Source organism: Rhinatrema bivittatum, chromosome 9, assembly GCF_901001135.1.
Source record: "Rhinatrema bivittatum chromosome 9, aRhiBiv1.1, whole genome shotgun sequence".
In the NCBI taxonomy this organism is placed as follows: domain Eukaryota; kingdom Metazoa; phylum Chordata; class Amphibia; order Gymnophiona; family Rhinatrematidae; genus Rhinatrema; species Rhinatrema bivittatum.
In genome coordinates this window covers 126,713,594-126,726,073 of record NC_042623.1, presented here as the reverse complement: position 1 = coordinate 126,726,073, position 12,480 = coordinate 126,713,594, and the positions used below count along the sequence as shown (strand labels likewise).

The 12,480-nt window shown below is 41.2% G+C and overlaps 1 protein-coding gene across 5 annotated transcripts in view; it reads left to right on the top strand.

The window, feature by feature from the left end:
* XPOT (exportin for tRNA) overlaps positions 1-12,480 on the top strand; it is a 296,178-nt gene that overhangs the window by 18,371 nt on the left and 265,327 nt on the right. For all 5 annotated transcript variants that reach the window (XM_029615696.1, XM_029615695.1, XM_029615692.1 and 2 more), the window contains one exon: positions 11,454-11,536. In XM_029615696.1, the coding sequence (XP_029471556.1) occupies positions 11,454-11,536 (83 nt within the window). Of the gene's footprint in view, positions 1-11,453; positions 11,537-12,480 lie in introns of those variants that run through there.

The window sequence follows — 12,480 nt, the reverse complement described above, 5'->3', positions numbered from 1 at the left end:
TTTTTTTTCCTTTAATTTATATTTTTATTGAGAACTTAAGCACACAATACAGAAATTGAAAAACATTGTAGAACATGGTGTCAATAACTTGTACAAAATAGTTACATTCGTTCTCAACAATATGGTTCATTACCCCTTTTACTCCCACCCTTTACCCCCTCCTGAGTAGAGCTGTGATGGTTCAGCTACGAGTAGAGAAATTTTGTAAACCCTATAGAGCATCGAAAAGGTAAAGCTCAGCCACCTGCTAGTAAGTAGTAGTAGAGCTAAGGCAAGGCATCCGTGTCCCCACTGGCACCCCTTTGAAGCCAATTGCGTATGAGATACCATGTGTGTTTGTGGTGTGATCCCCCAAACCTTCCCGCTGAAGCCTGTTCATGTAGATGACAAAGCCTTGATAACCTCGCTCGGACCTCTGTATTCGTAGGAAGGGCATTAGATCTCCAGTGAGATGCGAGTGTGCACCTTGCCGCCATTATGACTAAGCGTGCTATCCCTTCCAAGGCTCGTGGGAGTTCAGTAGGTAGATTCAAAAGGGTAGTCTCTGGCAGCAACTCTACCCGTTCCCTAGTAACGGCCTGAATGATGTGGGATATGCTCGACCAATACTCTGTGACCTATGGGCAGGACCACCACATGTGGTAGAAGGTACCAATTTGATCACAACCCTTCCAGCAACAGGGATCCTGTGAGGAATGAAATTTATGAATCCGTGCTGGAGAATAATACCATCGTAAGAGAATTTTATAGCTATTTTCAGCTAGAGACGTGTAGGGGGAACTCTTCTTGGTATTCAGACTGAATCCCAGGTGGCTTCTGAGAGTTCCTTCCCAAGATCATCCTCCCATGCTTTCATATATGCCGGTTTCTGCGAGGGGTCCCTATTTATAAAATTATATACCTGTGAAATTGCCCTACGGAGTTTATCAGCCTGATTGCACCAATTTTCCATTTGTGTCTTTCCTTGCCTTAACTCTTGGCTCACCTGTTCCGAGTGGAAAAAGTGTCTAAGCTGCAGGTATGGGAAAACATCCCCACCCGATAGGTCGTGTAAGTCCTGTAATATAGGGAAGGAAGACATTCCATCTCCTGTCCAGAATTGGAACAGATATTTCAAGTCTAAACGTTCTCACTGGATGAAGGCTTTGTTCTGTCTGCCGGGGGGGAAATCTATTATTAGCATATATATAGGAACTATAAAAATAATTCCTGTTTCCCACCAGCCTCTCTTTCCATAATTCCCGCACCCCCAAAGTAGTTTGGGTCGCCAACGGAATGTTCCGTATCAGGAGCCATGACTGTCGGGGTTGCCACAATAACGAACGGAGTGGCATTCTTCCAATTAAACACTATTCTAAGGTTACCCACTGTTTCTGCTCTCTGATCCTATTCCAGTCAAAAATAGCCCTCATTTGAGCTGCAGCGTAGTACCAACTAAAATTGGGAACTCCCAGTCCACCCTTTAGTTTGTGCCTGTATAATAATTGAGATATGAGGTGGCTGCCTTCTCCATATATAGGAGAAGATTCTGTGTTGCTATCACTTGAGAGCAATAGGCGGAACAATTATTGGCAGGGCTTGAAAGAGAGAGCCTAATCTCGGAAGGACGTTCATCTTGACCTACGCTATCCTGCCAAACCAGGATAGGTTCAGTGCCGACCACCTGTCTAAGTCCCCAAATATTCTCCGTATAAGGGGGGGATAATTGATCTGAAACAATTCAGATAAATTATTGCTAATATAGACACCTAGATACTTAATCTTCTTTGGAGCCCATTGAAAAGGAAATGAAGCTTTTAAACTAGAGAGTTCACTTGCAGGGACGTTAATGTTAAGGATTTCAGATTTATCCTCATTTAATGAGAAACTGACACCCCACCAAAAGCATGTAGTTCATTAAGGACTTCTGTTAGGGATTGGGATGGGTGTGTTAAAGCGAACAGGACATCAAGGGCAAAGATCGATATTTTATAGTCAGACTCACCGATAGGGACTCCTTTAAATGAGGAGATTCTTCCTGACCCGGATGGCCAAGGGCTCTAGGAAGAGTGCAAACAGTAAGGGTGAGAGGGGGCACCCCTGCCGAGTACCACAGTTGATCTGGAATGTTTCCGTATAAACACCATTGACCTTCACCCTGGCCTGCGGTTTGTGATACAATTGGGAGAGCCAGTTTAAAAATTGTGGGCCAAATCGCATAACTTTCAAAGTGCTGAATAAGAAATCCCAATGTACCATGTCGAAGGCTTTTTCTGCATCTATCGACAACAGTACAGTTGGGGTCTCCTGTCCCTGGACCCTCTCTATTAAGTCCACTATTTTTCGAATGTTATCCACCACCATCCCGCCTGGTCTGTGTGAATAAGCCTAGCAATAGTGGTGTTCAGACGAGTTGCCATGATCTTAGCCAATAGTTTGAGATCCACGTTGATAAGGGAAATTGGGCGGTAAGAACCGCATTTGGTAAGCTCTCCCTTGGCTTACCCAGGATAGTGATGCCGGCTACGTTCGTTCCCGGTCTAAGGGATTGTCCCGAGCCCAGGGAATTAAAAAATCTGTCAGAGGCTGAACCACCGCTGGCGTCACCTTTTTATAGAATTGCGGGGTGAAACCGTCCAGCTCGGGCGCCTTGTTAGCTTTCAAGTCCCTTATGACCTGCTGGAGTTCCTCAGGGGTAATATCCCTATCTAGAAAGGCACATTCGTCCTCAGTGAGAACTGGCAATTGCAAGCCCCCTAAATACACGTCAATTTGACCTACAGTAATAGTGCGTTTCGCCTCGTATAGAGCGCCGTAGAACTGTTGGAACCTAACTCTAATATCCGGTGGGGATGTAATTAGAATATCTTCTGTGCTTTTGATTGCTGTAATTTGATTTTGGGCCTGTTTGTGTTTCAGGTATCGAGTGAGGAGCCTCCCCGATCTGTTCCCCCATTCAAAATTTTCCTGAGTGATCAGAGCCACTTTGGAAGCCAAAACGGAGTCCTCTAGCACCTGGAGCTCATACCTAGCTCTTTGTAACTTGGCATAAATGTGCTTGGATAGTGTCTGTTTATGTGTGGCAGCGAGAGTATCGATTTCCATTAACAGCTTGTGCTTAGCCATCTGTTTTTGTTTTTTAACATACATGCCACGTGAGATAAGATGGCCTCGAACCACAGCCTTTAGGCAATCCCAAAGGAGCACAGGTTTCCCATGGTTGATTTGTAAATAGGTATCTATATGCTCTTGCAACACCTTGCAATAATTGCAGTCAGCCAGTAGGGAATCATTTAGCTTCCAAGGACGGTAAACTCCCTCCCCTTCTGCTTGGTCTAACTCCAAAACTACGGGGGCATGGTCGGACCATGTGATGGAATTGATAACCACCTTCCTCACCCTCCCAGCCACCTTGCGATCAATCAAGAAATAATCAATACGGGAATAGGATTGGTGTGGTGCAGAGAAGTAAGTGTAATCTCTAGCATGCGGATGCCTCTACCTCCAAATGTCTAATAAATGCCATTTACAAATCAGGGCTTGCAACCGTTTCCTATGAGGACTGCTCGCCCCACTCCCTCCAGAATTATCAAGTTGAGGGTTAAGAGTTAAACTGAAATCCCCGACCAGTATTACCGTCCCTTCCCCCTCCCGGTCAAGGAGTCTGTCAGTACGCTCATAGAAGCCCTTCTGATCGGTATTAGGTGCATAAACATTCAGTATAGTGATTAATTCCCCTTTATATTGAAACTTGACCAGTATGAATCTGCCCTGTTCGTCTTCCACATGTTTTTGTATTACATAATCAAAGCCCTGTTTAAAAAGGATACCTACTCCCGCATATTTACTGTGTTTGCTAGCGGCTGAGGAAAAAAACGATAGGTATAGCCGGGCCAAGCCAGGAGGTGCTCATACCTTCTTTTCAAATGAGTCTCTTGTAGGCAAATAATGGGGGCCCCGGCTTGCTGTACTTCTTGCCTTATTAAGTGTCGTTTCCGGGGTGAGTTGAGGCCCTTTACATTTAAGGAGAAACAATGAAATGCCATAATACTATTTTAATGTCCAAAGTTTTGGGGAGGACACCTCATGTTGCATGTTATGACTAAGAGATTGTACCAGCGAACTGGCAACCCAGCCGCTAGCGTTCCTGGCCTTTATAGTGCACCAGCTCGTTGGTAGGGCTTTGCTTATACCTTGCCTATTCCTCCTCCCAAAGTTATAAGAAAATCTCCTCCTATCCAGCCTACTCCCCCCCCCTTCCCCCCCCCCATGTGAATGCCATGATTTCATGGCCTTCCTGCTTCTGCAGCTGGGGTCAGAAACCACTAAATAGTGGTCAAACAGATGCCCCTATACCCTCATATAAAACTTTCTATATCACAGACCCAGCCCCCCCCCCCCAATCTGCACACCATCTGCATTGAAAAGTTATAACTTTAAAGCCGTCATCGAGAACAACAGCCAGCAAGCCCTCAACAACAAAGAATAACAGGAGAACAAACAGTCTCTGAGATCACGTGTACTTATCAGGGATCTACGCCTGATCCTGGCCATCCAGTGATCACCCAAGTCCCTCTGTAGAGTTGATGGTGGGCGGCTCTGCGTTCCGGCGCAATCTTTGTCCCCCTTTCTCCACGTGCTGCCACCTCGGGCGTTCTGTTCTGCCTGGATGCGCTGCCGGAGTTGTAACTTGTATCTGTATGCCTGTGTTGTTCAAAATGGCCGAAGCTTCATCCGGGGTAAAAGCTTTGAATGTGGTGCCCTGTATGGAGATTGCGATGCCCGCCGGAAACAGCCACTGATAGTGATGATTTTCCCTTCGAAGTAGGGTGGTAATAGATTGGTAAGCTTGCCGTCGCTTTAGGGTCCCTGGAGAAATATCAGCATACACCGCAACTGAGTGCCCCTCCCCGTCCCAGGATTGCTGTTTCTGTGCTGCGGCCTGCACTTTTTCCTTTATAGGATATCTGAGAAAGCATGCAATGATATCTTACGGCTGGTTTCTGATCCTGGGGCCCAATGTTCGATGTGCTCTCTCAAGTTCAATCGGCACCTCCTGTGCTTCCGGGATACTATCTTGTGCTTGCACCGGAAAAAACTTGCACAGCAATTGGACGACCTCGTGGCTGTCAGCATAGTTTTCTGTGTCGGGGGACTCCCTGGAATCGCAGGTTACATCTGTGATTCCGGTTTTCCAGGTCGTCTAGTTTGAGAAGCATATCATTCTCATTTTTGTCCCTCTGATCGCAGCAAGTGGTTAGCTTTTCAATTTGATCAGCATGGGCTTCCAGACGAATGTCACACTCATCCACCCTGTGGCCCATCTCCACCATTTCATCTCTAATCTCTGCCATTCTTTCCAGCAATTCTTGTTTATTAGCCTTCTTGTCCTTTCTCAAGTCCATAAACCATTGGCGAAATTTGTCTCTTGTTGGGACAGACGAGGACTGCTGTGGAGGCTCTCCCGATGGTATTTCCTCCTCTCTGTCCCCAGAATCAGTCTGCTCCAGGCCTTCACTATCCGATCCTCCTTTGAGATAGGAATATTGGCTGAGATCAGCTCCTTTTCGCCTGGAAGCCATTGTAAGATGTTAGGAGACACAGTGGGGGCTCCTGAAATCCGCTGTAAGGGAGGGATGGTCTGCGATGGATGCAGATTCTGGCTTTGGGTATGCAGGAGCTCTCAGTTCAAGCAGCCATCTTAGCCCGTGGTGGCTCCACCCCCCCCCCCCCCCCCCTCCTCGGCAATTTTTATGTTCATATGCTTAATTCGCTGGAATCAAACACCATGATCACATCACTCCCATATTGATGAGCCTTCTGGCTTCCTATATGCCAGCGAATTAAATATAAAACTGGGATGATTGTATTCAAATAATAGTGATTCTTGCCCAAGGCCAATGCCCTTTTTAAACTGTATCAACCTTCTCCACAATTAAGATCCTGACAGACAAGCTTGCTTGATGTTTCTTCAGTGAAATCTGCTTGGCTCTATGTAACGAGAGAATGTGCCTTCTCTGTGGCAACCCCAGTCTTGTGGAACTTCTTTTCACTAGACCTACGGTTGTTTGATTGCATGAAGAGGTTCAAAGGGCTGTTCCAGACCTTTTTATTATAGGCGGGCTTATTTATTTATTTATTTTTAATTTTTATATACCGACATTCCTGTATAAAATACAAATCACACCGGTTTACAATAAAACATAACTTCGCCTGTGAGCGTTACATAGAACAATCAACAAATTATACTATTTATTTATTTATTTATTTATTTATTTTTAATTTTTATATACCGATGTTCCTGTAAAGAATACATATCGCACCGGTTTACAAGGAACTGAAATTATTATACTAAATTATATTAAATTATATTATATCAAATTATACTAAAAAGCATACATTACCTTTGTCAGAAATGTAAAACAATTATAAAGAAGCGTTAAGTGATTAATAAATAATTCATACATTTCAATAAATGTAAATGTATAGAGGCTTGTAATTTGGGTGTAATCATTGATTCTCATCTTTTAAAGTCCCAAGTTAAAAAGATCAAATTTATAAAACTGTTCTATTTATTTCTCTTATATTCTGCAATTTCTTCAAATCATTGCAGATTACAATCAACATGCCTAATAATAAAAACAGATTTACAGATACAAACAGAACCAATGCCTAACAAAAGCTTCTGAAAATAAAGTTTTCACTAGTTTTCTAAATTTTAAATAATTGGATACATTTCAAATCTCGCAAAGAATCTAATTCCATAGCTCCGGCAATAAAACAGAAAACACTTTGGTTCTTGCACCACTCAATTGGACAATAATTGAGTGGGTGTCCAAGCCTTAGTGTTTAACAATCTAAATTCCTGAACTGGCAATACATTCTTTAAAAGCCTACACAACCACAGTATAGAGAAAATATTTCCCCTTATCTCAGGAGTTACACTGGTTACCAGGAGCTCACAAGATCAAGTTTAAAATACTAAGTTTAGTTCATAAAGCCTTGTCTCCTGATTCCTTTTGTAACTCCTGAGATAAGGGGAAATATTTTCTCTATACTGTGGTTGTGTAGGCTTTTAAAGAATATATTGCCAGTTCAGGAATTTAGATTGTTAAACACTAAGGCTTGGACACCCACTCTGTATTATTGTAGTTTCTTAAATTTGGGACTAGCAAAATATTTAAATAATGTACTGCAGTTGATTCAAAATAAGGCTTTAGAGATATATTTGGTTTACATTGGGCTATGAGTGTTACATCATATATGAGGAACCTTCATCGGGTGTCGGTATCTCAGAGAATTAAATTTAAGGTTCTTGCTTTAACCAAAACCATGTATTCTAATTCTTATTGGTTAGTTGAAAGATTGAATATACCAAATTGTTCTTTGCGCTCCATCTTTACAAAGTCTACTTACCGTCCCTTCAATTATTGATTTTATTTGCAGGAAACTAGAATGAAAGTGTTCTATATAGTAGTTCTGGTGATTTGGAATTCTTAAACTTTTCATTTTTTTCAGAAATTTCAGATAATCATGTTCATTCCACATGTCAAAAGGTAATTTGTTCAGCCATTCACTGAATAGGGAAATGTAGCTTTGGAATGGTCTAAAATATATATATTTGTATAAACTGATATTTATTTATTTATTTTAATATGTATGTGCTATTGTAAACCACATTGAACATATTGGGAATTGCAAAATGTAGGGTGGATCAAATAAATAAATTCACCTAGAGTAGATTACCACATGGAACCTGATCCTTAATCCTGTTGTGTTCCTTTTTGTGTTGCAACTTCTGAGCCGTGGAGGTTTCCCCATGCCTTCCAGGAAGCCCAATGCAATGAAGGCAATTTGTGTGGGTATGATTGACAGAGGATGTCTGTACTATAGGTTTTGTCCTACCAGAGTCCACTATGATTCATCTGTTTTTTTTTGGCTCCTTTTGTAGGAGTGGAGGAAGATTTTCTGGATGTTGTGTTAGTGAAGGGTCCCTTAATTTTAGCCAGTTCCTCTCTAAGGTCAGCCAACTCATTTTTTAGTGCAAAGACCTGCAGACAGTCAATGGTACAAGCTCTAAGTGTCCAGATGGTCTGTTTTCGGAAAAGAGATCCACAATTATTGCACTGAATAAGAGCCATTAAATGAATTTGCCTCTGTGGTATACCCATATGTTTAACTAGTTCTCTACATACTTATGTTTCTCAGTCTATCAGAGCTCTCTGGATATTTTAAGAAAGGCAGACCTAGGGGTAGGTGAGGGATAGTAGGGTGGGAGGGAATAGAGTCCAGATAGTTTTTATTCCTTGTCCCTTTCTCTGTTTTCTCTCTCTCTCTCTCTCTCTCTGAGAGAGAGAGCATTCAGCTGGAGCCCATGCTAATATTGGCTGTTGAGGTCTAACTGATTACATGCAAAAACAGGCCCCTCCAGCATACAGCTTCCACACTGACTGGAATAGTGCTAATCTACCCTAATACAGCTATGTTGAGGCTCTAAAGAAAATGTATAGCACAGTTTTAGAATGGTATACTCTGGTCTAGCACTTAACAGACTTCTGTAGCTCCTAGATGGCCGTCTTCCTCGTTCTTCTTGGAATGTGAACTGCAAGGCGAGGATTGAATCTTTTCCCTTGCTTGATGGTTAGTAGTTGGGCTGAGGCAGCCCCAAATGCCTCATATTTTCATCACGCATATTGCTGCTGTTTGCCATGATCTTTCCAACCTCAGTTGCTGAGTGGTACATGGAAAAGTTAACTAAACTTAGTGGGGTTTTTTTTTTGTTTTTTTTTTAATTAATCCTGTGGAAGACCCAACTTGGGATCAAAGTGTGCACTGTTTCATGGCACAGCACTGCCACTAGGTTAGCCAAATTTTTTCAGTTTATTTGCTGCTCCAAAGAGAATATTTGCTTCAGGTTTCTTGTTTCTTCACCTGTTGTCTACATTTGCCAAGTTTATTTTGTTTTTCATTGGGACTACCACAACTTTTGCCTTACTTAATTGCGTTCAATGCTTGTAGCTTGGAAGCATCTTATCTTGTTTCAAGTGTCGTCCTTCAACTTGGCATCAATTTTTAAACAATACCTGAGAAACAAGTCATTTTCTTAAAGCTGTATCTTATGTGCTCCTATATATCCCATACAGATCATAATAGGGAGTGCTAAAAGTATTTTGGGTGAAGGGTATGATGTCTTTGATGAGCATGAACAAGTTCAGCTTGTAGCTGTCCTTTAAAAAAGGCCGATGGACATGACCACAGTCATGCTGGTGGCCAGGCTTTGTTGGGATATTCCTCAGTTGCTTTACTGGTCTGATTTGATTATAGGTGACAATGCAGGGACAAATCCCACATCATCTTGCCTGAGTTGCCGTTACAGGAGCTCTGAAATCAGTTTGGGTTGAAGGGGGTAGGTGCCAAGTCTTGAACGAAGGTATTTCAGAAAATGTCCCTTATTTTTATTTATTTCTTTAAAAAGTTTTTTTTATACTGGTATTTGGTTATTACCATCAAATCGGTTAAAGTGTAAAGTTATTTAATTGACAATACATCAACATAAAACAAAAATATGACGGTCAATGCTTTCATTTGTACCTTATTAAAGTTACTAAAATACAATTTCATTTTAAAACTTCGTTCATACATATAAGCTTCCATAATATTAATCCTCACATTATATCTGCTGTTGTCCTAGTACTATACTTTTCCAACCTCAAATACCTGTTGGAATAGCCAGGTTTTAATTTTTTTTCTTAAATTATGCCACATTTGATTCTAATCTTAGTTCAGGTGGTAAACTGTTCCATATTATTGCCTTTTTCAAAAATCCTGAACAGCATAGAACTGCTCACAGGTCCCTCATTGTCTCCAGGAGCAACTATCAAAATGAGACAAAATAGCTGCACAAGAAATTCTGACATGAAACCAGTACTTTTGACTTTTTGCAATAAAACCACATAAAAGCAAATCTCGGATAGACAAAAATAACTTGCAGTTGCTCTGTCTGTAATCACATAGACAGATCATTATATACTTTTTCCTTAACATTGCACACATACCTAGCCAATCAGTTTCTTGATACTTTCTTACACCTTTTCTTTTTTTTCTTACTCTTCTTTTTGTATCACACCATGGAACCAATCATGGATGGGATTTATACCTCAATCCCTGATTACACTGATTAATCATCTGACACAAACTAATATACATACTTTCTTCTTCCGTTTTATTTCCTATCCACCATCTTAGATTCAAGAACAAAGTGTCCTTTGGTCCTCCATATTGGAGGGAGTACCATGTGGTGATTTCCATTTTCTTAGCTCAAAAACATGTTTATTGAAAAGACAGAAAAGGGGGAACTCTTGCTATCTTCAATATTTCATCCCAGGTCTGTTCTATTAGTAAAGCATAATTTCAAATGGTTATTTCTTAATCTAATCATATGACTTTGACAAATGCAGTAAACACATAGAGGCTGATGCAATAAATTGCGCTCAGCCTAGTGCACAGGTTTACGTGTGGTTGAACGTGTGTTTTGATATGCTAGACTAGCAATAAGGAAATTAACACGTAAAAAATGTGCACCCAAACAAATGTAAATTCCATGTACATGAGGCTATTAGCTGTTACCCCCGATGCAGAAAATCACTGGGTGGACAGTGTACGCTTTTTAACATGGCAAATTTAGCTCCAGCCCCAGAGCTGCCGTTAAATCAATCCGCGAGTCTCAAGGGCTCAGGAGAAATTTAAAAAAAAAAAAAAAAAGTGTCCTCTGTGGTTCCTACCTTTATTCTTAAACACCTACTGCTTGTGGTATTTTAAGAATAAAGGTATAATGTGTAACGGCTTGAGAGAGGAAAAAATTGTGGACGCATAATAGGCACGCTCCAGGCTGATCTTTGCCCCTTGCTATTGTGTGTATATATTGGGTGTCTAGAAATAGACATGAAGTGGGATAAAACAGATGCTCGTATTGAGCGCCCATTGCGTTTGTGGGCGCATAGCTACGTCTCCAGGGTGCCCAATGAATTTGAGTGCTAGGGACGAATAATTCTTCCTCGGCATGTCCTTTTTAACACAGCAGCTCATTAAAATATAGCATTGGGCGCCCAGGAGATGTGGCTGTGTGTGTGTCTTATTGCATCGGCCCCATAATTGCTTAGCTTTGCTCTTTATTCCACAGTATCACTCTACTTAGCTGACCTTTGTATTGAGACCCCAAGATCGCCAAACCAGATGTTTTTTTCCTATCTAAATTCCACAGCATCTGTCTCTTGGTGCTCCCTGTTGGCGCACAGCGGCAAGTGCTCAGATATGATCATTGTTCCTATAAGTAGCATCTGGAGGACTGTCCAAGCTCATGAACCAAAGTCATTCTGGTCTTCCAAAAGCCACCCTTCCAGGCTTTGGGTAGTAACTTTGCTTGGTTTCAAAATGTTTGCTATGTTAAAATATATTTTCTTTTCTAATGGTTGCAGGCAGTAACCTACTTTGAACAGCTGAAAGTGTCTCGGGATGCCTGGCAGGTGTGTGCAGAAGCTTTAGCCCAAAGCGCATACAGGTAAGCATTAGGAATGAGTTCTATATTAAAATTAACTTCAGCTAAAATAAGATCATTATCATGCTATGAAAATTTTGTTTAAATTAGGACTACTTCACTAGAAACAACTGTTCCATTTTTAAATATTTTATACATTCGTGCCCTGCTGTGTAATAGCAGATATTAATTTAACTTTGTCTTATGTGCTGTGAATTTACTGAAATTTAACCTTTCACAATAAACTGAAAGATTAAGGCAACAGTGCCATAAAAAAAAAAATTTGGTTGGAATTTAAAATCAATATCCTCCTTCCTTATTTCATTCCTGGCAACCTAAGTGTGTGTTTTAAGCCATTCTTCTGTAGTCATTCCCACCATTGTGTAAATCATGTTGCTGCTGCTTTGGTTCATCCTTAGTTCGGGCAGGTAGCACATTCTATTTGTGTACCACTATAACACAATCATAGCTGAAAGAACTGAATGTTGGACTAAGTGCCTGGTCTAGTTTTTTTTTATTTTTTTTGGCCCATAGAAACAGAAATGAGGAAGGGGGTGACAAGTCTTGAATCAGGCTGTAAAAGGAGCTTTTAGAAATGACAGGGAAGGATGGGGGATGGACATGATTGTAATATAAAAACAAGATTATAAAATGCATAGTTGCAAAAACAAAGTGAGAACTTGAAATAAAATCTCCTTAAAGAAAACAGCGGAAAGGCAGCAGAGGAAGGAATACAAGTGCAGCAAGGGAGGGCCATGGGGGAGAAGGAGATGGCAGCGAAGAAGGCGAGGGCTGTTATTTAGTATTCAAGTGGCTTGGAAGATTTGTTAATAGTTCTAGTCGATACATAGTAAAATTCACAAAGATGTCCCCAGCCTTAACCTCTTTCCCCAACCTTGGTACTCTCCCTAGCTTGACCCTATCACCTTCATCCTTGCTGACAACCAGGTCTCCTTTGTCTGGCCTAC